Here is a 23657-nt window from a genome sequence, read left to right as displayed (position 1 = left end):
ACACGGAACTGGGAAATAGGTAAATGAATTTTAGACAAATAAAGCGCAGAAGTCGACATCTAATATAGGAAACAGTGCAAAAGTCTCCAACTGTATATGCTTTTCAAATTCAGTGACGTAATCTCTGATAAATCTGGCAGTTACCTGAATTGTAAAGGTCATGGTATTACCCCCTTTAAAGTCAGGGAGGGCTTCACGTTGTTCTCCGTTCGCCAGTGAGCCGTGCTATTGAACCTGGCAGAGCTCCGCCAGCAGGGGTCTGGTCCATGGCGCATCCCCTGCCCTTCCTTCAGGAAAGGTTTGTCCTTGCAAAGTGGTTGCAAAAGAATCACTACTGCGTCTGTTGGATGTTTGGCAAGCTCATACCAGAAGGTCAGCACGATGGCTACAAAGTACATTGGATTAATCGTCTTTCTTACACTCCAGCAAGGCCGTGCTAGCCAGGGTGTTTCAGAATCTCTTCTGTAACGACTACAGATTACGTAGGTAACAGAGGAACTACTTGCATCAGTTTCCCGAGCAGCTGCAGTAGCAAAAAGCGTCCTTTTGCTGCCGTGAGTGCCTACGCGATAGGGCTTTTCTATTGTAGAAATACTGTGCAAGCGTGGCACTTCCATAGACCTTTTCCTGGTGATGAGAGTTTCCACTATAGATCCACACCAAGAATTCAGATATTTTAAAAAAAGCTGCCAGTGTTTTTAAAGCTTGTAAGCGAACTTTGCAGGAGAACGAGGTCTGTTTGGGAGTCAAAATCAATCTGCTGTAGAACAGGGAACACAGCTCACACAGAAGCTCACGTAGACATTTAAAACAGCTTGCTTTCTTGGCATCTTTGATTTTACAATCGTTTCTTTTTTGGGAGGGCCTTACTGCAGCACAGCAGGGCATTACTTTCACCTGCCGTTAACGCTGGGTCTTGTTTAGTGTTCCCCCGTCCCCGGCCCCAGGAAAGCTGTGGGCACTACGTTATTCCCTGAAGAAAACTAGAAGGGGAAAATGTGGCTCAAAAGAGAGGGAGAAAAAGGAAACACTGACTATGAAAGCTGGATTTGGAAAGCTGGAGGAATTTAGCTGATACAAAGAGATCCTGGAGATACAATATTTTTATTTTATTAATAATTCTGACCTTGAGGAAAGGTCACATTTAATTAACTTAGCAGTTGTTATAAAACTCTAAGGAAACCATTCCTTATTGTTAGTCATAGCCAATAGAATATTAAGTATTACGTCTGTTCCCATCGTTTGGAATTAGTCCATTACACACGGAATTAAATGCAGAAGACGCTGGAGGATTTAAAACACATTTTACTCATTAAAAGTTATTGTAAATGAGGACATGTGTCTCTTAATGATGTCTCAAATGCCTACAGTTCAGTATCAACTAATCTAAAAATGCTTTCTGCATCATTGAATGGAGCAGGTCCAAATTAAATAGAATTAAAAACAACAATAGAAATCTGTTATGAAAGGAGACTTGATACCATGCTTTTAAACTGATAAAAATCTTTTGATACCTCTAAAATACTGAAATATTTTCTCAGCTTTCAGTAAACATAATATGAATAAATGACCTTGCAAGATAAGCTAGCGGAAGGAGAAATGATTAAGAAAAGCACATACATATGCTTGGCATAAACAAATTTATCCAAACTTTGCGATGCTGATTGCCTCTGGGATGTGATTTTCTCCATGTTTGCCCGCTCCACATGTCCAGTCTTTAACTTTGCCCAGTCCTGCTTCTGTTCAATTGGCCATTAACTCATTTATTTTGATCTTAAAAGTAGCATACAGTAGATTGATTTTTGATCCGCTGTGTTCAGAGGTGGATTTGTATCGGTCAGATAACCCCTTTATGTTTGTGGGTGGCAATACCAGCGGAATTAGCGGCCAGCCCCCGGTAGATCCTGAGCTTTCACACTGGGAACATATTTGGAGTGTGATGCTTTGAACCCCCGACTCCTACTAGAAAGCAAATTTGTGTGTAATCTCAGCGTTTTCCGTGGAATTGTATGAGTAAAAGACTCACAGCCGGACCACAGAGACAAGATAAGATCTGGACGTTATAGTTTACTTGTTTTTGCCCCATGTGTTTGTCTGCATTTGTACAGAACAGCTTTTTTATTTTTTCCTAAATTCTCTTAGAACAGATACATTGGGATCAGCGAGGTCAGTGGAGATGTGCGCTTTTTTATACTTAGTAGTCTGTCTTTATAAAAACACTACCCTAAATTTTTTTTGGGGGGTTCTGCCTCAACATTTTGTTTAAATAGTAGTTTTTAACAAATCAGATTGTCTCTCTGCTAATATTAGATGTGGCAGGATATCCTCTCAGACAGGCTAATGAAGTAAGAATTGTGCCTATCTTCCTCATTTCCTATAGATACTATTAAAATCCTAACGTACTAATGGAGTTTTAATGATACAATATCCTAGAATTCGTAAGGGGTTTTTTCCGCTTAAACGGCAGATTTCCGAGTCTTACTTGGCTCAGTGTTCTGCCTTTTCTCTTGAAATGGCCTGCAAACTGAAACCATTTAAAACCTCTGTCCAATTAAAAATTAATAATTGAAAAAAGCATATATCTCTGACACTGTGACTCTGAGCGGGGGGCAGGTTGCTGGCTTTATGATTTTGGAACTGCTTTTAAGCTCTAAACGTCATGACATTTGTGAACATTTCATTGACCGCTTTAACTAACATTGTTGCGACAAGATCACTTCTCCAGTGCTTCTCAGTTTTCTCCATGTGCCATTTCCCTAATATTACGCAGGAATGCTGTCGCTATCTTGTTCGGATTCCTGTCTTCATTTTGCCGTGCGCTTGTATTTATGGTCTTCTGTCTCTTTGTTGCAGCTGTTTCACTCCTATCCTCCAGCTGTATCAGGGATTCCTCCCATGATTCCTCCAACTGGCCCCTTTGGCTCGCTACAAGGAGCATTTCAACCCAAGGTAAGAAGGAATTATTTGTATATCTATTACTATTCAAATACCCTGGTGTTGTGAGCCGGGTTAGGGGTAGGTTTAGAACGTGGCTCAGATTCTGGAGCAATTGAAACCTGAGTTACAGCCTAATTCCTTGGAGGACAATTGGCTTTTCCCAAATGTACTACAGAGAGAAGTTATTTCTTATTAGGTTCAGCTATATCTCCATCCGTGGAAGAAAAAAATGATATACAATGGCATAGTTAACTTTAGAAGCAATATAATTAGTTCTCTCATAGTACGCATTAATGTAAGGTCATGTAATAATCAAGATTTTAAGAAATCAGGATCACTATTGTTTACTCATTTCCATGATTATCTCACAGCTCTACCACAGTGCAATACACTGATTTAGTTCTCCTCTCGTTTGTGATAGCTGGGATAGACAAACGTGATGAGTTTGGGGTTTTTTTCTTTTGTTTTCATGAAGTCACTCTTGATTTATAAGTGGGAAGAAATCACATTCTGTAGTCTGTATTCTTTGCAACTGAAGAGTGAAATTTCTGCAGAGAAGACACCTTCTTTCTTAAATTGGCCCATCCACTCTAATGACTGAATATGTAAATTGCAGTTCATTAGTGGAATTCTTCGTATGTATGGTAATCAGACTGTTAACAACTCTGTTACTTAATTGTTAGTTATACTGTACTGATTTCTTTTTTGCTCGATTTTAATGTAGGAAGAAACTCTGCCTAAATGTAGGGATTTTTTGGTTTGGGCTTGTTGTGTTTTTGTTCACAAAGCTGCATGTTGTTATATTAGCTGAATATTTACATTCAAATCATGGGAAAAGCTTTCATTTTTTTTCAACTGGATGTCGCTTTTTCCTGATACCCCTATGGTAACTGTTCATTGCGGATGGAGTTCAGATCCTCGTACAGTGACTAAAGAGGTTATGGATGCTTTGTGTGTGGACAGTCTGGGTGGCAGTTTTAGCCAGTTCCAGCGGAGCGTTGATACGCAGCAAAGCACAGGCTGCGTCCTCCAGACGCTCCTTTAGATGCTGTGTCAGAAGTATGTTGCTAATCAGCTTTTTGATAGTGGAAAGATTTTCCAGGGTAAACAGTCACTGTTCCCTCACATGTTTTGCATTAAAGTAATGGGAAGTTGGTGGACAATGAAAGTTTGAAAATTGAAATTATAATACATATATTACTAAGTGGGTTATAATGGTTATCTTTTCCTCTTTAAAAAGTTCCTCTTCGTTGCTTAGGCAACGTTAATGAAGAAGAAATATTCTTTCTCACTTTCTGTTGCTGTTATGCATTGTGTTACTCATTAACGCTGTCTTTCCGTGTGGTATTTCCAGACTTCCAATCCTATTGATGTTGCGGCCAGACCTGGAACTGTCCCACATACCCTTCTACAGAAAGATCCACGGGTCTGTAGAAAATGTTCTGTTTTTCTCAAGTAAAGCTATTCCTCCTGAAAACATTGAATGCTAGAGCTACCATCTTCAATATGTCCAAATTAACATCCTAAAACTAAAGTTTAGCCTGAACTGCTTAAGTCAATGAGTACTAGGGAAGTCGTATGAGAACAATTTAAATCCTGATCCTTACTTCTGTTCATCATTAGCAAAAGCAAATAGATGCTATGCAGTGGAAAAGCTCTTTCCTTGCTGCCAGCAGGCGTACCCACAAGCCCAGAGGTACAGGCATAAAAGTCCAATTCAACGTAGAAGTGTACAAACCTCTTCAAGATTTATGTTTATACTCTGTAATTGTTTTTAATGTGGGTAATGACAGTTATTCCCTTGGTTACTGTATCATTGATTGCACCAGTGAAATACGGATGCACTTTATTGATCACTTGGCGCCTCAGGATTTTTGAGTTCTAGCATATGTGAACAGCATTTATTGTCTCAGCCTTTGTCTCTCAGCCTTTTTCTGTTCCTTGCAAATCCCCCTGGGTTGTTTCAATGTTTGAATTAATATACATTGTTTGCGGCGAGGAACGTCATGCACTCAGATGTTTAGCAGCGCTCTTCTGACCAAAGCTCTCCTTAAAGATCCATGTTGTGGTATGGCTAAACTTCGAAGCACGGCAGAGCTATTTCCTTTGGGTTATGCCAAGTTCCAGTACTTTGGTTTGCTCTGAATTGGGGCTGTAATTGAGCTTTATACCAAAAGGAACCACGTTTTTTTGGTTCTGTTTATTCTATCTAATTGAAAAGACAACTAGAGCCTCCAGTCATTAAGTCATTTAGCTTTATGCTCCCTTTCAACTTGCAGTGTAGTTTCGATTATTTCAAGATGATGTATGGTGCCATCACTGCATCTGCAAAGTACCTCTTGCAGCTATAAATCTCCTTTAGTATTGCATTTCAAAAAAGAAAATCCAAACCAAATGAGAAATACCCAATAAACTGAATTTATTTTCCGGCATTAATTGATGAAGTGTTTGCAAAAAAAGGCGAACAAGAAAATAATCTACCCCAAAAACACAGGCCACACAAAAAAAATAATAATGAGAAAATTGTTTTTTATACAGCCCCTGTTTACCCGCATCTGTTGCAGTGTGAAAAATACTTAAGGCAAAGCCCATTTGTGCCAGAGAACAGATCCGGCAAGCAGGCAGGCAGTAATGGCTACGGAAATGTGCAAGTCAAGGACCCAATGCCAGAGCCATTGAACGGACACAGTCACTGCTGTGCCGGGGCACGTCCGAAACCCCATTCCAGCTTGTTCCGACCCAATTTGTGTGATCGTGCCCATGACAAAGGGCCCCTGTCCACTCTCCAATCCTCTCGCGAGCCAAGCTGCTTTGAAAGATGAGAACAGAAGTTTGCCCGAAGGATAGATCTGTGTTTTTCTTCAGAGTAGTTAACCAGCCATTTTTGTAGCATTAAATCAACAAATTAATGATGCTGCCAGAGGACAGAGCGCTCGGTGCGAGGCGTGTTTAGTTGCTTGTCAACACTCAGGTACAACAGCCATGGGGGATGGGAGACCAGCTCGAATACGGAGGCTAAGGACTAATTATTATCCGAAAGGGCTTCATTTGAAAGTAAAATTATAACATTTTAATTTCATCTCTTAATGAAGCAATACAAATTTGTTAATTAGAGCAATTGTTTGAGTGACAGGCATGTAACCAAGCTGTCATTTCTTCTTCACAGTTGACGGATCCGTTCAGGCCCATGTTGAGGGTAAGAAATCTTCTTGTGATACAGTTTGTCAAGCTCGTCTCAGTCCCCACCGGGCTAAAGCAGCAGCCTAATTATAAAGCAACGCCGTGATTCATCTCGGGTATTTTACACCGTGTTTGCGAAGCAGCGCGGTCAGTCCTTCTTGGTGTGCATCTTGGGGTCACTCAAGAAAAATACACAGTCTCAAAAGTTGGAAGGTTTCTGTTCTTCTCATGCAACCCCCTAGCACGAATACTAGAAGTTAAATATTGATAATCCTTCTGGTTTCCTGAGCCCGATCCTAGAGACCTGCCCTGGTAGTGATCCCCTCTCATTTCGCTGCAGACTGAAGGATTTTGCTTTTGATTATTTGCTGTGTGTTTTCAGTGTTATTTAGTGTGGCACTTCCCACCCAAGTATCTTACTGTCAAGTACAGACAGGCAAATCCACTTCAAACACAAAATATTTTAGAAATAAGCATCAAAAGATCCAGTCTTTCAGTGATCCAAACGGGGTTTTTTGTTAATTTTTCAATGTCTTCAAGAAGGTCTAGTTTTGATTGAACCAACCAAGTGAGCTTGTTAAATCACTAGCACAGTCAGTTGCTGGGAATAAGCAAAAGGCTTGAGTTTAGATGAGTATGTGTGTGAGATGGGTTTTATTTTTTGGTGGTTTTAATCGTTGGTTGATATACACCTAGAAATAGAAGGCAGAGCATATGCCATAGTTTGTGAAACATTTAGGTTACCAGTAGCTTGAAGAGATTCTTGAATTCCTGCGATTATTTTTAAATCTGCAGGAATCATTAGTTGTGTTGTTAACTACAGACCCCTAAATAACAAAACTGGAGAAAGTCTATCCTGAATGAGTCTTTTTCAGACAAGATTTCCAGATGTCCTGGAAGCAGAGTACAAAATCAGCAAGAAAACCCAAAGAGCACTCTGGTTCTTTCCTCCCCATGATGTAAAAGCATAGTGACAGGAAGAGACTTCCCAAACAGAGTGAATTGACTGACCTCCAATTTTTTCAGTATATTTATGAATTAAAGTTCTGGAGGTACAGACTAGCTGTATTACCTGAGGGAGTCAGATGCATTTTGAAAACCAGGGTGATCTTCTAAAGTGCTTTCATTTTCATCTTTTGGTAGAAAGGCTCATCTTCGACTAGCTGTACTTTGGGAAATGAGCTCAATGCAGAGGTGTGAGGCAATCCAGCTCTGCAGAGCCGCGGCTCGCTGCAGACAGTGTCCTGCATTGCAGCAGCACGAGCTGCGTTCTCAGCCAGAGGCATCAGAAGATTGCAAGAGCGCATAAAACCTGAGCAAGGGTTTACTTGGAGAGGAGAATTACCAGTAGCGTTCCTGGCTATCCAGATGAACTTCTCAGCAAGGGACAAATTCTTTGCATTTCTGGTTTCCCAAGAGGACGGAGAGGGAAGGCGCTGAAGGGAGACCCTCTGCTTTCAGATGTCTTGGCATGGGGAATCCCCTAGACCAAAAGAGACTGGGCTAAGAGTTGGCAAGAGTTGCTAGAGCTAGAATAAAGCATCGCAGGTTTTTGAAAGTTACTTGCTCATGTTGTATCCCTTTGGTTTTTTTTCCAGAAACCTGGGAAGTGGTGCGCTATGCATGTTCACATCGCCTGGCAGATATACCATCACCAACAGAAAGTCAAGGTCGGTCTTTTGGGCATCTGAATTTCAGATGAATTGTGCAGTGCAAACCTGTGAGAGGAAGAGTTTGCCTCTCGCTGTTAGCAGTTCTACGCTACGGCTAGTGCCTTGTTAAAGCAACCATAGCACTACAGCGTAACCTTCCGTTTCATAGTGATAGCATATCAGAATTAAAAACTTAAAGGTAGAGTCCCAAAGGAACGTCTATGATGCCATGGAGCAAGGACAGCAGACCTTAGGCGCTAACAACCAGTTTGTAGGTAGGAACAGCTAAATGGGTGCACCTGTGAGCTACAACATTGCTTTTATTTATGCCTGAGGACACAAGCATATCGAGATTAAATTTTTTTAAGTCCGGAGAAGGTAGGCACATGTATCCCATTCGTCTTATTAATATCCACAGACATACGAGGTACAGGAAATTTTCTCCTGTCCTTAGCGTGGCCGCACAGGCTTCCGTCAGACTTTTTTCACAACCCATCTCATGGCTGGGGGTTGGCACCTGGATGTGATGGGCTGGTTGGGCAGCCACAGCCTCGCAGAGGAAGAAACGTTATCCAGACACTGTCTCATTTCACCAAAGACAGGGCTGGAAATCTCTTCTTTGTTATACTTGCTTTGAGACTTCAGAGGTAAGGGCCAAGGCCAGTTTAGGCTCTCCTGAAGCAGATGCCAGAGAAAAACAAATAATTTGCAGTAAGTCAGGAAAGGCTGGTGTTCTTTACTGTTCATACTTGCACTTAGGAGTCAATAGCTTGCGTTAGAATTTAAAATGAACAAGGAGTCCATAGCACTTAGCAGTCTCTGTATGCAATTGAATTGTGTACGGTAGTGCTGTAAGAATATGAAGATGTTGAACAGCTACTAAAACCTGCAGCTAATAGAGTTTAAAAATAACCCTTTTAAACAAGGTTGACAGGTTAATTTGCTGCAGTAGACGTATCTCTCTTCTCTGCTTCCTTATGTTTCCCCTGCTAGTGATCTTCATTCATCTTCCCATTATCAAAAAAGACAAGATTATAGACCGAGAGAGTTATATGTCTTTTTTTTTATTTTATTGAAAAGGTATTTTCTTGAAATGAAATTATTATTCCCATGCTATCTATGTCCTTTGAATCTTCTTTGATTTGATATTCAGAGAGAGGTCATACTGGTGTATTTATAACTCACAGTAAATGCCATTTTCATGCAGCCATTTCTTTTACCTAATACTTTTCTATCTTGAATGTTAAAAAACAGGAGTAAAGCCCAGAAGTACATGAAAGGATGTTACTTGACTTTTTGAGGCTGTGCATGGTGATAATTTCAGGAATAATTGGGAAATGTACTTCACTATCTCAGTTCGGTCAAAAATTGGGTATGGTCTGCAGTCAGTAAGGTGAGGGGGTTTTTGTCCCCGTGGGCTGTCAGGCTCCCACACGGGAACGACATCCTCCCCTCGGCACGCGACCACCACGGGTGAAATCTCTGGCTGGAGGCTCGGACAGGAGGATTTCTCCTTCTAGCCCCGGGTTGTGAAGGTGCCTTTTCTTCTGCACGAGCTCTGCGCTGCCTGACCGTAGAGCAGGGAATAAAATACATTTACTCAGAGATTTCAAGTTTGCATGCAGTGCCACCAGACTGCTTGCGAAGTGTGGAAGAATTGATAACTCCCTGGCCCACTAGTAATTGCTTGCAGAGGGCAACAGCAGGCACTGAAGAAGCAGGCAAGATAGGAAACTTTAAAACACAACCTTCCTGACCCCGGGAAGAACCACATGCAGGTGTGGATGCTGTTTGCCTGCCTATACCTCTGCAGCACGACACAGTTCAGACCCGTGTAACCTGTCTGCACGCCCAGGGAATTTTCAGACGAAGCCAGGGTTCCGCAGAGCAATTTTACACTCCTTGGACTGACCAGTGTGTTACTGGCCTGGATTCCAGAGAGAATTTATGGTCTGTAATTGGCCCCCTCTCTTTTGGGCCCCTTGTGGCCCGATCTAACACGCCATGAAATTAGTGCAGACATTTACATCGATTTTAGTGGGCCCTGAGTTTAGGTGTTACATATTTGCTGGACTTCAAATACATTCGTTAAGGGTTATCATCAAGAGGGGTGCTCTCCTGAACAGCAACTGTGGAGAAAATAAATCTCGTCAGCTCTCTTTGGTACTATTTTAAGGTAAACCAACACATTAAAAAATCTTTTAACACATCCATGATATTCCTGTTCCTCTTCGGACAGGGGATTTTTTAATGATTTAGCACGCACTGTTCATATGGCTGCAATTAAAGTTTCAGCCAGCTTTTGATATTCTGAGTAATGCCTGTCAGAGGTTTATAACTCGGTTGTTAAAAAGAAGAATAAAAAGAGTTCACAGCATAAAAATCTGTCACGCAGGCTTCAGCCGAGGCACTTGTATTTTCTGAACTTCTTTTAATTATTAAAGGACTACAGTGTTACTTCGTTAAAAGACATGACCTTAACTTGGCCATCTTTTCCATTTCAGTATTCGTGCAGGCCATTACCTCAAAACATTGATAAAGCCTTTTTCTTTGCTTTTTTTTTTGTGTTTTTTTTTTTTTTTTTTGTTCTCATAGCTACATAGAGATGTTACTAGCACTTGAAAAAAAGGTACCAGGCATGCACGTTAACTTGGTAATAACTTTATAATATGCATATTTATATCATTGTAATAGTCTGTACTCTGAGCTGGCGCGGTATTAAATACTGATTTATAAAGCGTAACATGCTGCAGAATTACTGCGAAGATCTACTGGTTCAGCGGTACACATTTGTAAATCCTTTCAGCTGACCTGCACAATTAATCAGCAATCTGTGTTGAGGGAGTTCTGGCAGCACAGGTAATTGGGAATTTGGTTTTCCTCTTCATTCTATAAAACTATTGAAGTAGGGACCGCTAAAATGAGTACAAGGCACAAAGAAGAGCCCATCCTTCATCCACTTATCTTCTGCGATACAGCTACCTCAGCAAATTTACCTGAAAAAAAGAAAGCCTGCTGATTCTAAATACCATGTAAATAAAGACAGCGACATACAGTGCTTTGGATGTGGAGTGCAAGCAGCCAAAATGGGATTTCGGTTCTTTAGACTCAACTATGCTTTGTCTGTAATTTCCTTCATTTTAGCCTCTTGCTTGCCCAGTTCCAGTCTGAGAGGGGCTGAGAGATATACTTACATCCAGTGGTTCTAGATTGCAGCTGGACGTTGAAAATTGGCAGGTCTGGTGTCGGCGGGGTTGTCTCTGCCCTGCCGTCCAGCAAGGGGGTTCCTGCGGGAGGAGAGGGGCAGCGGGGGCCGTGCCTCTTGCAGGTGGTGCTTTCACCCAGCTTTTCACATGCCTGCCCACCCGCCATCAGCCGCGTCTCTTCGGCTTGGGTTTGATTCTTTTAAGTCAGGCCTGTTCTTACAGCTAAACAAGTGTCTGAGGCTTCTTCGTGGATTTTTCTGGTTGTTCTTTAAGTTGGGTCTGTGCTGAAACGCTTTGCTCCAGAGGGATGGATGTGAGCATATGTGAAAACACTGTTGGAATTTGCAGGAAATGTGCATCGGGAGCCTGAGATTTTCTCTCTCCGCCTTCCAGGAAAATAGCTGTGCACCGATGCTCGGGGTCCCAAAACCTAATGTTCTTGTTAAAACCTCAGTTAGTATGAGTAAATTTCTATGCCCACCTCGTTCTGCAAGTGTCCTTTATTGCTATCTTTTAGGACAGTCTCTTCCAAATTCTGTTTTTACATTTCAGAAACAGATGCAGTCTGATCCGCACAAGCTGGACTTCGGCCTGAAACCCGAATTTCTGAGCAGGCCACCAGGCCCCAGCCTTTTCGGAGCCATCCATCATCCCCATGACCTGGCCCGGCCCTCCACTCTCTTCTCCACAGCCAGTGAGTACTGAGAAGCGAAGTCTCCTTCCTGTGGCATGCTCGTTAAAATGCTAGTCCTTGCCGTGTTAAAGGGAAGCTCCCCTATGCTTTGGCTTACGAACTCTTTGCAAGACATGCCAGGGGCTGTTAGCCTATTTGATAAATATTTTAAAATTATTCTGTGTGCTTTTAAACAAGCCCAACCTGCTGGAAATGACGTACAGGTAGTAAATGGAGGAATGTTTCTTCACACAGTGGTGTCAGACGCATCGTGGAGATGACAGGTTGGAAGTATGCTGTATTCTACGTGCTCTTTTTTTCCATACTGAAACATCACACACACACACACACACACGCATGCACGCGCTGCCCCTTATACTCCAACTGGGAATTTCTGTCTAGAAAAGCAGCTGCTGTTTGTGCAGGATCCTGAGCTGAGTGTGCAGCAATCTCTGCTCACGTCAGCTGCTGTTTAAGAAATGACAGTCAAGTCCAGAGCACAGTGAGTCCCTTTGTGAGCTTTTCCTAGGAATTCACCCCTTTTGCTTTGTTTTGGCAGGTGGGGGTCACCCAGCCGGCACCCCTTTTGGCCCACCACCTCACCACAGCAACTTTCTCAACCCAGCCGCTCACTTAGGTAAGTTCTCTGTGCCACTAACGGCAAATACAGCTCAGAAGTAACAGACATTGGCCACTGAGGCCATTAAAGGTTGCCCACGTGGAGACTCTTGGAGTATCCCACCTACTTAATCTTTACAAATTGCGTGTTTTAGCCATTACCCAAGTAGCAGTTCTAAATACACATAATAGTATCACTGACAGCAGGTTTTGAAATACTTCTGGAAACAGTCTGGATGTTGGAAGAGCAGAGTTGACAGGGCTGGTTAGGTTTCACTGTAGTCATGTTTATAACCAGTCAAAACCAATGCCCTAAGGTTAAGGCTTCAGTTCATAGAGGTATTTTTTTTCCTAACTCGTATTAGATGTCTGTTTTTCCGTGGGAGTGAGTGGCAAATATATCCTTAAAATCCTGTGATCTGGCCTCAAATGTGTCTGTTAGTGAAAATTAATGAATATGCATTTAAAAATCGAACCAGCCAAGTTACCAAATGCTGTTATTTCCCTTCAAACTTACTGGGGTTGCAGTAAGGTTGTCTGCTGCCTGTGGGAGCATCAGAGATCAAGACCTTAAATTGTCATTTTATTTGGTGTAGGGAAGGATTTGGGCGGGTCACCCAATTGATACAGCAGAGTCAGGATGTAGGTTTATCATTCTGCGCTTAGCTGCCTATAGAAGATGCTAGGTTTGGTCTTCCTTTTCTCTGGGCTGGTACTTATCAGAAGTAGTTTCATCAAAATAGTTTGACTTCTCCAAAATAAATTGAGAAGAGAATTTGCTTCATATGACTTACCTATACCCTCTATGCCTGAATTACTAAAAAAAATTATGCCAATATTTTTCAGTCCATACTAGTTTTTTTCGTATAGTATTAGCAATAAATATCAAGAGTATTACAAAATGTTCAGGTCAGCATGACACGTCAGTATAATAGGACATTTTATTTATATCCTGGCTATGGTTTAGGAGATATGGCCTGAAAGTGTTTTGGAGCACAGCTGCCAGAGTTAATAATAGTCTTGCTAGCCAGGAACATTTCCTGGGAAAGACCATGGAAGAGAAAGACCAATTGGAAGGGAATAAAAAGAAATTAAAATGGAGATGTGTGTAGGTTTTAAATGAAGCAGCTACTCATGCACAAGTACAGGCCTAAATACCACGTGTACTTTAACTTCTCGTTTTTCTTCAAAGAGGAAGTTTTTCTAGTAAGATGACCCCATGCGTACTGTCATTGAAAAAAAAATATGTTTATGTCCCACCCCCTCACAATCACTGCTGTGTGGTAGGAGGATGATGTTCAACTACAGATGGGCACAGAAAGAGCTCTCGTGCGGCCGTAATGCAGGTGGAGGACACGCTAATGCTTTATCATAATTCCCAACATGCCAGTGAGCTTCAGCTGTTTCCTTTGGTTTGCAGAGCCTTTCAATCGACCGGCTTCCTTCAGCGGCCTCACCGCGGTGGGTAGTAATGCCTTCGGGGGACTCGGGAACCCGACAGTTAGTGAGTAACCTCTTTGTTTATGACTTCTTGTTCGCTGTGTAATTCAGGATATTGAGTGATGGTGACCGCTTGCTGTCTTTTTTACCAGTTGCTTAGATCACATACCACTAAGAGATGGGAATTTGAAAAGCGATCTTTTTCTTCTAAATAACATCATTTTTGAGTCATCAGTAAATTATTTTCTACTGGTTACTTAGTTTGGATTCAACATAGTGCTAAATGTCACCATTACATTGTTCAGTAAATAAAACAGAAATAAAAGAATATAGAACCTGTGAATTTAAGGAGTTTGTGAAATTTCTCATGGTTTTGTTGCATGTTCAAAGATAGTTAATGTGTGCAGCATCCCTAGCTGTGGATGGGAACGTTTTTCTTTCCTTTCTCACCAGTAATCCAGGACATGTGCCTGGAAAAGATCACTAACCTGCATTTATTTGTCCAGGATCATCAACATTTCTTTAGATTTGGCCAGTCACAAAAGATCATCTTTTTAAAAATCACTCTCTTTCTCCATACTTCAAATCTGGCATGATTTCGGTCACGTATTATTTTACTTTGGTTCAGGATCAAATGCAACAAGTTCCATTATTTATAGTCCGTATAATGGTCATTTCCTGATGTCTCCAAAATATTTGGAATAAGGATCATTGTCACTTTTATCTTACTACGTCATCCCTTGTCAATTTTATCCACAGCATTTCCCTTTCCAATTAAAACAGCTGTCAGATGCCTGCCCATTTTTAGGAATGAGACCCTCTAATGAATCTCTGTTAATTTCCTTTCCTTTTCCAGCTCCCAATAATATGTATTCATTTTAACTCTGAGTGCTGTAAAAGTTTTTTTGGTAAGTACCTTCACTAGAGCATACCTTTTTCTTAAACCTTTTTGTTTTCCACTTCACCATTTCAGCACCCAACTCAATGTTCGGCCACAAGGATGGCCCCAGTATGCAGAGCTTTAGCAACCCTCACGAGCCCTGGAACCGACTGCACCGAACTCCTCCTTCGTTCCCGACCCCTCCGCCCTGGCTGAAGCCAGGAGAGCTGGAGCGCAGTTCATCTGCTGCAGCTCATGACAGAGATAGAGATGTAGATAAACGAGACTCATCTGTTAGTAAAGATGACAAAGAAAGGTACGAAAGAACACTTCCAAGAATTGTCTAGTTCAAAGCTTGGGGCTCTGTTCCGCTTTTAACCCTTCCCAGCCTGGCACATTGTTAAACCAGAGCTTCAGTAGAGGGACACCTGGAGAGCTGACACCGCTGCTGCCTCCGACGCGAGGCACTATGGAAGATGCAGGTTTCTAACTCGGGTGTTTCCTACGGCATCTGTTTCTCTTCTCGCTTGCACCGCGCTTCATCAGAAGGAGCTTTGCTGGAGCAGAGTTCAGGCAGCGTCAAGTGAGAATAGAATCAAACCCACGCAGTTCTGTTACCTTGTGGGTCACATTTCCATAGGTCTTTTGAAGACTTAACGTGTAGATAGGTGCCTGACAGGATGAAAAATGATTATAAAGTCCATGAGGCGCATATCTGCACCTTTGAATACTTAAATAACTTTTTAAATTGGACCTTGTCTGCAAAACAAATAACCTCCTCAAAAATGGACTGAGCAGAGGGACCACTGATAAAATTGTAAAATTATAGCACTATAAAATGCACTGGGTATGTCACGTTCCAATACCCCAGTAAGTTTCAGTGCATGCAGTTCACTAAATCAACCTTAATTCCCCTCAAAAAAAAGCCACACACACATGCACTGCTGTTCCACACCTTCAAGCACAGTTTTTAATCAGTGTTATCATGGACTAGCACGCTAACATGTCCAGGCTGGGAAGGGTTAATGAAAAGTAAAACCTGGTCATATATTTTTTTGTCAGGACTGTTCCCATTATACAGTTAACTCAGTAACAATTCCTCTTAACATTTAAGTACCAAATTATAAGAATTTGCCATTCAGCAAGTGTCATGCCTTCCTTGAAAAATGTAGAGAGGCTGATTTCAGCTTTTTCAGTTGTGGCTTAGTGGCTTTCCTGTTAAGTTTGCACATGACTTTACTACATAATGGCTATTTGTTTCTAGTTTTTTAACATAAAAGAATATTTAGGAGATGTGCTTTTCTGACTTCTCTGTCACTAACCCAAATATACGCATTAGTAGCCTTTTCTAAAAGAAGTTATGCTAACACATTAGATATTCTAAAAATACATTTAAGAGCTTTGCTATGTTATTGTAAAGTGTGAAGAGCAAGTCAAACTACAGATTTTTTTCACCTACATTTTCCATTTGGAATATTTTCTGTTTGGTAGCATAGCTTCATTATTTTCATGTCTGGTGTTAATGCTTCAAAATAAATTGCTGTTACAAATTGGGGATTCTGTCCTGCAAAATGCTTAAGCATGTGAGTAACTTTACTGGCTTGAATGGCAAAGCGTTTTAGTTACTAATGATATGGGTAATCTTTAGAATTACGTGACTATTTCAGTTGCTGTTCTGTTGTTTCCTTATGAAGTGTTCCTGCTGAAGAAAATCCCTTTCAGAAATACATTCCTTGCAACCTGCTTTGGCATTGCCGAACTCCATGTCATAGCTCAGAACATATTTATTTTCAATAATTTGAGACTTTAAAAGTAAGCGTCATTCATACTTCATACTTCTGCACAGTGATGGCCACCGGTTTAGTACAATAACGTTTTTGCCGATCTAGTGTTGCTGTGCATCCGTCTGTGTGGTTTTGAAGAGTTCTCCTTTGCAGCATGCTCACACTGTTGCCTCCATGAGGAGATGCTGAGAATCCCTTCCTGGAGACGTGCTCCCAGCATAGATAATGCCTGGAGCAGTTTGTGAGCCTCTCGTACCTATTCTTTTCTCTTCAGTGGCACCCAGCGGGGCGAGGATGTAGCCCTGCTTTCTAGTTGAGGTCCCAGTCTCTGTTACTTATTTTAAGCTAATATGCCCAAACAGGAAGAACTGGGAATCATGCCTGGAGGTACGATTTGATCTCAGAATCATCCTGTCATCAAGGGCCTAACTTTATCAGTCCCCAAACAGGCCCTCTGGCCAAAAGCACTCAGTTTTCTTCTGTTATCAGTGGAAAGGTACCTCAGAGCTACCTCTTAGCTCGGCTCTTCCCCGCCTAAGACCGGTGTTAGAGTGGGGTGCAGTGAATCACTGGTTGCTCTTTTGGGTACGCCGTACGGCCAGTGAACTACAGCCCCCTCCCAGCTAGACTGGGATAAGGTAAATAGCGTAGATAATACGAAACTACAATCTGTGAACCTTTCCTAGGTGCAGAGCTGTCTGGGGAGTCACCCTGCAATGGCCTGATGTGGTGCCCACTTTCTCCTGGGACATCGTTTGCAGTTGTGGAGTTTTTTTGTTTCAAGGACTCCGTTCCTCCAGCCCAGCATTAGAAAAAAAACACAGTAAAAATAGCTATTGTGATAAACAGGATTTGTTGCTTCTCAGTGGTATTTTGTTTCAAAGAGGTCACTGAGGAATTCCATTCTAATAATGACATTTAAGTGTATGTAATCCTAGACCATTAAAAAAAACACCCCAAGAATCTATTATCTTTTTATCAACATAAATGAGGCAAAGTACTGGGCATAAGATACTCAGTATTTTTCAGTGTAGCATACAGCCTCAGAACATACCTCACTTAGTAATAAGTTCATTTGAGAACATGATCTTAAGTTTCTTTGTGGAAAACAGAGGCTTAGAGCTGTTCCCATGTTATTAACCTAAGGAGCCCTCAACAGACCTGAGGATAAAAAATTATTCCGTCTCTGACCACTGAACTACATGTCGTTCACTTAAGTGCGCTACGTAATCAATAGGCTCTTGAGATAATAACATCGCTGTAATTGAATAGGATGAAATTGGCCAAGGAATATGTTATTTTGGTTGCACATATATTTTTCTTCGGTTACAGAAAATGCCTGCTATTTTCTCTAAATTTTATGCATAATTTAAAATACATCAATTACATAGAAAATTGATTAAATATCAGCAAAAGGACTCAATGAGCTCTCCTTGTGAATTAACAATTAAGGGTGCCCTCTGAACTAGTCCCATGAGCAAAATAAATAAAAGACTAGGTATTCCAGAGCCTACAAGCCAGTGTTTTCCCAGCAACGTAAAAGAATTGAGTCTTCCCGTTGAGAAGCCTTCATTGGAGTGCCTTGACATGGTCTCACTGTGTCCAAATCTGGAAGCTGTTAAATCAAATGCCTCAACTTTTGGTGGAAAGCAAGAGGAGGGAAATTAGAGCCAGGGCACAATTTCCAGACTGTTTAGGGCACAGTCAATCAAAGTAGAACCTGATACCAAGGAGTTAATTGGTAGTCGGTGCAGACTGGGCAGTTCTGGTATCAAATGCTCCAACTTACAAATGTTTTCTAACAGTCACATTCTGTACTCTCTGAGGGCTCTCAGACATGGCCCATAAAACGACAGTTTCAACAATTCAGTCTAGACACAGCAAAAGATGCATCTGGTGACGTTATGATAACGAGAGTTTCCTTTCCAAAGATATTTTTTTGGCAGTTGCTGCAGTTTCACCATCCAAAAGTACCTATGGGTACTTATGCAGTTCAGCTCAGCAAAAGAAGTAGGTAGCAGAAATTGTACAGGTGAAGGAGCCAAGTGTCCACTTCAAAGTCACCCTCTGAGTTGCCCTTCAGCCAACCAGTATTTCTTGCTCATCTCGTCCAGAGTGAGTTTCAACCTTCTGTCCTCATCCGAGCGTGTTCAGGTTACGCTTTGCTAAGCAGAGTCTGCAGCACCCAGAGAGAACCCACGTCCACTGGAGCTGGTTTGGGACTTCAGAGGGCCTCGCTGCCTGTCCCTCGCTTTTGCCTTTAACAGCCCGTTGTCCATCACCCCGCATGGAACAGAATTTCCATGCTCAGCAAACAGCAGGTGTGCGACACCGAGTATCTGGGGCTCTCTTTATGGAGAGACTCCAACTCAGAGATCAGCTGAAGTTAGTGAGAGGTTAAAATCATCGGAACCGAGGAATTAGATTTACCTTATGATTTTGATTCTTTTTAAATAGGAAAGCTTTTTCCCCGAGTGTTGCCCGTAACAACTCCTGGTCAACACTGCTTCCAGAAAATTGTTGGTACAGGATCCACTCACATATTGAGGTTTTTGTCCACTGCCAGAACAATAATTCTCTAATCTTTTGTGTCACATAAATAGGTTTGAAAGATGGAATAAATTCACAGTATTTTGAGACTTCCTGGCATTGGCAGAGAGAGGCACTGGCCCTGGCCCTGCTCTGCTTGCTCTACCCTAGAAATGGGAAAGGGTTGGTAATCTGAAGAGCAGCAGAATCCAGAGAGATGATGTTTTGAGAGCTAACCTGAATGAGGGGCACGTAGGGTAGCCTGCTCTCTGCTGAGGAAGCCAACGCACAATCTCTGCATGATGGCCACCTCGATTAAAACACTTACACTGAGGTTCATTGCACACTTAGAGAAGGGCCTACCTGTTCAGAGAGGTGGATTGTCCATCAGTACTGGTGTCTTGAGAGGTTTTAGTTTTCAATTTTCAGAAGTAAATTGAATTGTGAGAAGTAACTTGAAAATCTAGAAGACTGAAGAAAATAGAGATAAGAAATTAGTAATGTACATAGGTCTAGAAATTTTTTAAAAAGTCATTTGAACAAAATATCATTTGTTTTCCCAAATATATTGTTAATAGAAGAAGCAGGTAAAATACTATTAACCGTGTAATTTGGATTTCACTGCCTCACTTTTTTTGGATTAAATTAGTATGTTTTTATTTCTTTCTCTCTTCTTTGCAAACAGTTAAAGGCATTGTCTTAGAAATATGTGTACCAGAGCTAGATCCCCTTAGGAGCCTTCTATGGACTTCACTGTTTGAAATCTCAATCAGATCATTCACAAAGCAGCTTTGGGGATCTTCTTCGCCTGGGTCGAGATAACAGAATAGGCCTAGTTTAGAGATGGGATGTTCTTATGTTGTGTTGGGTGTGCAAGAGGAACAGTGCATTTAATGGTGCATGTCATTAGCTTTCTGCAAAGCAGCGAGTAGACGCTTTATGTGCAGAGTTTCTCATGCCTTCATTTTTACACTTCTCTTTCTTCTAGGGAGAGCATTGAGAAAAGACACTCCAGCCATCCTTCGCCAGCACCTATCCATCCAGTAAACTCGCTCGGACATAATCGCAGCTCAAACGAGCAGATCAGGAGCCATCTGAATCCCGAGGTTCGAGAAAAAGAGAAACCCAAAGAACGAGAGAGGGATCACTCCGAATCTCGGAAGGAAATTAATGTTGAAGAGCACAAGGTGAAGGACAACTATATTTCAGAGAAAGAAGGCCTGAGCCATGAAAGCCGAGTGGTGGAAGAGTCTAAGCAAATGTCTAGGGTTCCTTCACCCTATGCCAGGCCCCCCGTTGTGGAGAGCACCAGGCCTAATAGTACTTCAAACCGTGAGGCCGAGAGGAAGAACGAGCCGGCGTACGATAATCCGAAGAAAAGCAATGAAGTCAAAGTGAAGGAGGAGCGAAAGGAAGACCATGATGTTCAACCTGAGGGACCTCAGACTCATAGATCATCTGATCAGCCACCACCTATATCCACATCTAACGTCCATCCAAGTCCTTTAGTGTCTATGCCCATGACTGTAGGTGTAACTGGTATACATCACATGAACAGCATCAGTGGCCTGGATAGGACTCGCATGATGACCCCTTTTATGGGAATTAGCCCAATTCCTGGTGGAGAACGTTTCCCCTATCCTTCTTTCCACTGGGATCCAATGAGAGATCCCTTAAGAGATCCTTACAGAGAGCTAGATATTCATCGGAGAGACCCCCTGGGCAGAGACTTTTTGCTAAGAAATGACCCCCTTCATCGTCTTTCTACGCCAAGATTATATGAAGCAGACAGGTCATTCAGGGATCGGGAACCTCATGACTACAATCACCACCACCATCACCACCACCCTCTCTCTGTTGACCCTCGACGTGAGCATGAGAGGGGCAACCACTTGGATGATAGGGAGCGGTTGCACATGCTCAGAGAGGACTATGAACATGCACGCCTGCACTCAGTTCACCCTGCCGCCTTGGATGGGCACCTGCCTCACCCAAGCCTAATCACGCCAGGACTTCCTAGCATGCACTACCCCAGAGTCAGTCCCCCGACGGGCCACCAAAATGGCATCCTCAATAAAACTCCCCCCACAGCAGCTCTCAGTGCCCCTCCACCTCTTATTTCGACTCTGGGACCTCGGCCTGGGTCTCCCAGAAGGACTACTCCTCTGTCAACAGAGATGAGGGAGAGGCCTCCTTCTCACACCCTCAAGGACATTGAAGCTCGATAAGCAGAGTGAGAATAAATAAAAACCAGAGAAAGAGGGACAGAACGTTGTAAATGAACATAATATAAAGACCTTCTTACTAGTCATTGATACAGACTGGGGATGTGACCCACTGTACAATATGTATAGACCCGAGTGCAAAGATTTTGAAATGGTTCTTTTGTATATTATATGTTGAAATTTTCCAGATCTTTTAGCCAAGTCCATATGTTCCTCGTGTCTCCTACTCTATTTTATTTCTAGTTTAAAAATTTCAAAATTTGAACTGAAGAACAAGACATTAATCTGAACGATTTGACTAGAAAAAAACCACCACCAATGTCAACCATACAACGCTCTTTCAGACCAGAAGTGAAGATAATTGTAGATATTTATGTAAAAAGATTGCTTCATGGGTTAATGGTTCATATATGCAAAAAGGGTAAGATGAAAGCTTTACTTTGTACAAATGTAAATAGGTAAAATTAAGTAACATAATACATTAATACTTCTTAAACTGTGCTATTTGCAAACTTAATATTGATCAACACAGTCTGCTTATGCTGTGTTACATATATTGTTATAGACAGCTAAACCCCTTCAACTATGCAATGAATTTTAAGGCTTTTCACAAAAGCCTTTATAACTCAAAGGAGCCTTTTCAACACACAACATAATTAAAGTCATATTTTCCCTGAACAAGCTCATCTATAATAGGAACCTGTTTCTCTTGCTTGTTTTGATGAAGCAGCAGCCCGTTAGAAGTGTAGTTTTCTGTCTGAACCCCTGCATCAGGACGCTGATGTTACTGTAGCTCATGTATTCCTTAGAACGCGTCAGGGTTAGCGATCTGTAATCACTGATACTGTAAGTCATGACGGACTGGGTTTTAGTCACATTAATCTGGGTTAAACAGTTATAATCAAATGCTGGATATCTTCCAGAACTTCCTCACTTACCATGTCAAATTTATTTTTGGAAGAACATCTGCTGATAGCCATTCATGTCTGGGTTTATTTTTATTGCCAGTGTGTCATTTTTCTCTGTACACACACTTTTTTTCTTTTTTTTTTTGTTAAGTGATTTTTAGCTACATTGAAACAAATCCTACAAGAAAGCTAATACTTTTCTAAATGATGGACATGTTTTCACTGTGGATGAGTAGTTTAATTAATGAACTCCGATGCAGATTTCATAATGCAATTTATTGTATTTCAGTTGGTAATAAAGTCTGTGAATAGTTAACAGGTCAGCCTTGTTGTTCCCTAATCATAGAAGACGTGAAATAACATGAAGAACATGGTCCTTTTTAAAAATATGCATCAATCTTCTGAAATCTGTCTTTTCATAACACACTTTTTTATAATGTGTTAAGTTTCTTGTCTAAATATTTGGAGAGAATATGACTTTATCAGAGAGAATTCAATATCTTGTCTACTGGACTGTAAAATATATGTATGAAATAAAATTAGTTCCATTGGTCTTCTAGTGTATTAAAGTGCTATCTGAAGTTGTTATCCTGTTTTGGCAAAAAAAAAAAAAAAAAAAAAAGAAAAAAGTTAACTACAGACAGTTGTTTCTAATGATCAGAGATCTATTTTAGTAGTCAACTGAAGGTTTAGTTGTGAGCTTCAGATTTTGTGAACTCCAGATGTTGTGCAGTGGTTTTTTTTTTTTTTTTAAGAACAAAAGGAAAAATACAAAAAAACCCCAATCCTGAAGAATATGTACACTGGAACCGTAGTGGTAGCTTTCAGTATTGTAAAGAGATTGTTATATACAAACCTTTTTGCTGTTTATCCTGTATGTAATAAAGTCCTTTCTAGATCCTATGTGAAAAGAAAAGTGAAGCGGCTCTCAATCTTCAGCATGTTTCCTCATCAGCGAAGACTTGTGTAATGTAAATTGTGCCATGTTATTAAAAAATGTGAACTAAACTGCTAGGTGCTTCTTTGTGTGGAGTACCCCATCATTGCTATGGGGAAGAAATACTTTTTCCCAAGACTGGGGTTTTGTTCAGAAGAAATAGCTATTAAAAATGTGATGGAAATGGCAAGCTTTTATAAGCCATCTAATTAAAATTATTGTAGTCATCAGGAAAAAAGGAACAAAAAGGAGACCGGATCTTTGGCTTGTCCAGATTCTTTCAAATATAGTGACACCCTGCTTACCGTAGCTTTTAGTTAACCGACCAGTTGGTCTTTCACGATAGTCCCATACTTAAATGCGTGGCCGTATGCAAGCCCTTCTGTGAATTTGTGCAGTTCCACACAAGCCAATGGCATTTTACCAGTTTTCATCAGCTAAGAATATGGCTGTCGGTTACTATGAACAATTTGTACGTAAATATGTCCAATTTCTTGCAAATTGTTTAGTTCTCCATAGTACAGCTTTCTTGGTGTCGTTTTTTGAGAAAAAAATTGGCTCCTCATGATATACGATTTCCAAGAGGGTTTTTTAGTTCGGGGATTTTTTTTTTAATTATTATTCTTTTTCACAAGCTTGGTGCAAATGCTTCAAAACCTTTATCCAAGTTACTCTGGCAGAGGTAACT

The 23657-nt window shown here is 41.2% G+C and overlaps 1 protein-coding gene across 6 annotated transcripts in view; it reads left to right on the top strand.

Moving 5' to 3' along the window:
* The window catches only part of AUTS2 (activator of transcription and developmental regulator AUTS2), a 798001-nt gene extending 774961 nt beyond the window's left edge, over positions 1-23040 (top strand). For all 6 annotated transcript variants that reach the window (XM_063341185.1, XM_063341187.1, XM_063341183.1 and 3 more), the window contains 9 exons: positions 2854-2949; positions 4292-4363; positions 6104-6133; positions 7716-7787; positions 11528-11669; positions 12208-12285; positions 13687-13770; positions 14680-14902; positions 19888-23040. In XM_063341185.1, the coding sequence (XP_063197255.1) occupies positions 2854-2949; positions 4292-4363; positions 6104-6133; positions 7716-7787; positions 11528-11669; positions 12208-12285; positions 13687-13770; positions 14680-14902; positions 19888-21127 (2037 nt within the window). In that variant the 3' untranslated portion in view covers positions 21128-23040. The remainder of the gene's footprint in view (positions 1-2853; positions 2950-4291; positions 4364-6103; positions 6134-7715; positions 7788-11527; positions 11670-12207; positions 12286-13686; positions 13771-14679; positions 14903-19887) is intronic.
* The last annotated feature ends 617 nt before the right edge of the window (positions 23041-23657 follow it).

The sequence above is a fragment of the Chroicocephalus ridibundus genome, chromosome 7 (genome assembly GCF_963924245.1).
Source record: "Chroicocephalus ridibundus chromosome 7, bChrRid1.1, whole genome shotgun sequence".
NCBI classification, from domain to species: domain Eukaryota; kingdom Metazoa; phylum Chordata; class Aves; order Charadriiformes; family Laridae; genus Chroicocephalus; species Chroicocephalus ridibundus.
The sequence above is the reverse complement of the archived record's forward strand: the minus strand, read 5'-3'. Positions and strand labels throughout refer to the sequence as shown.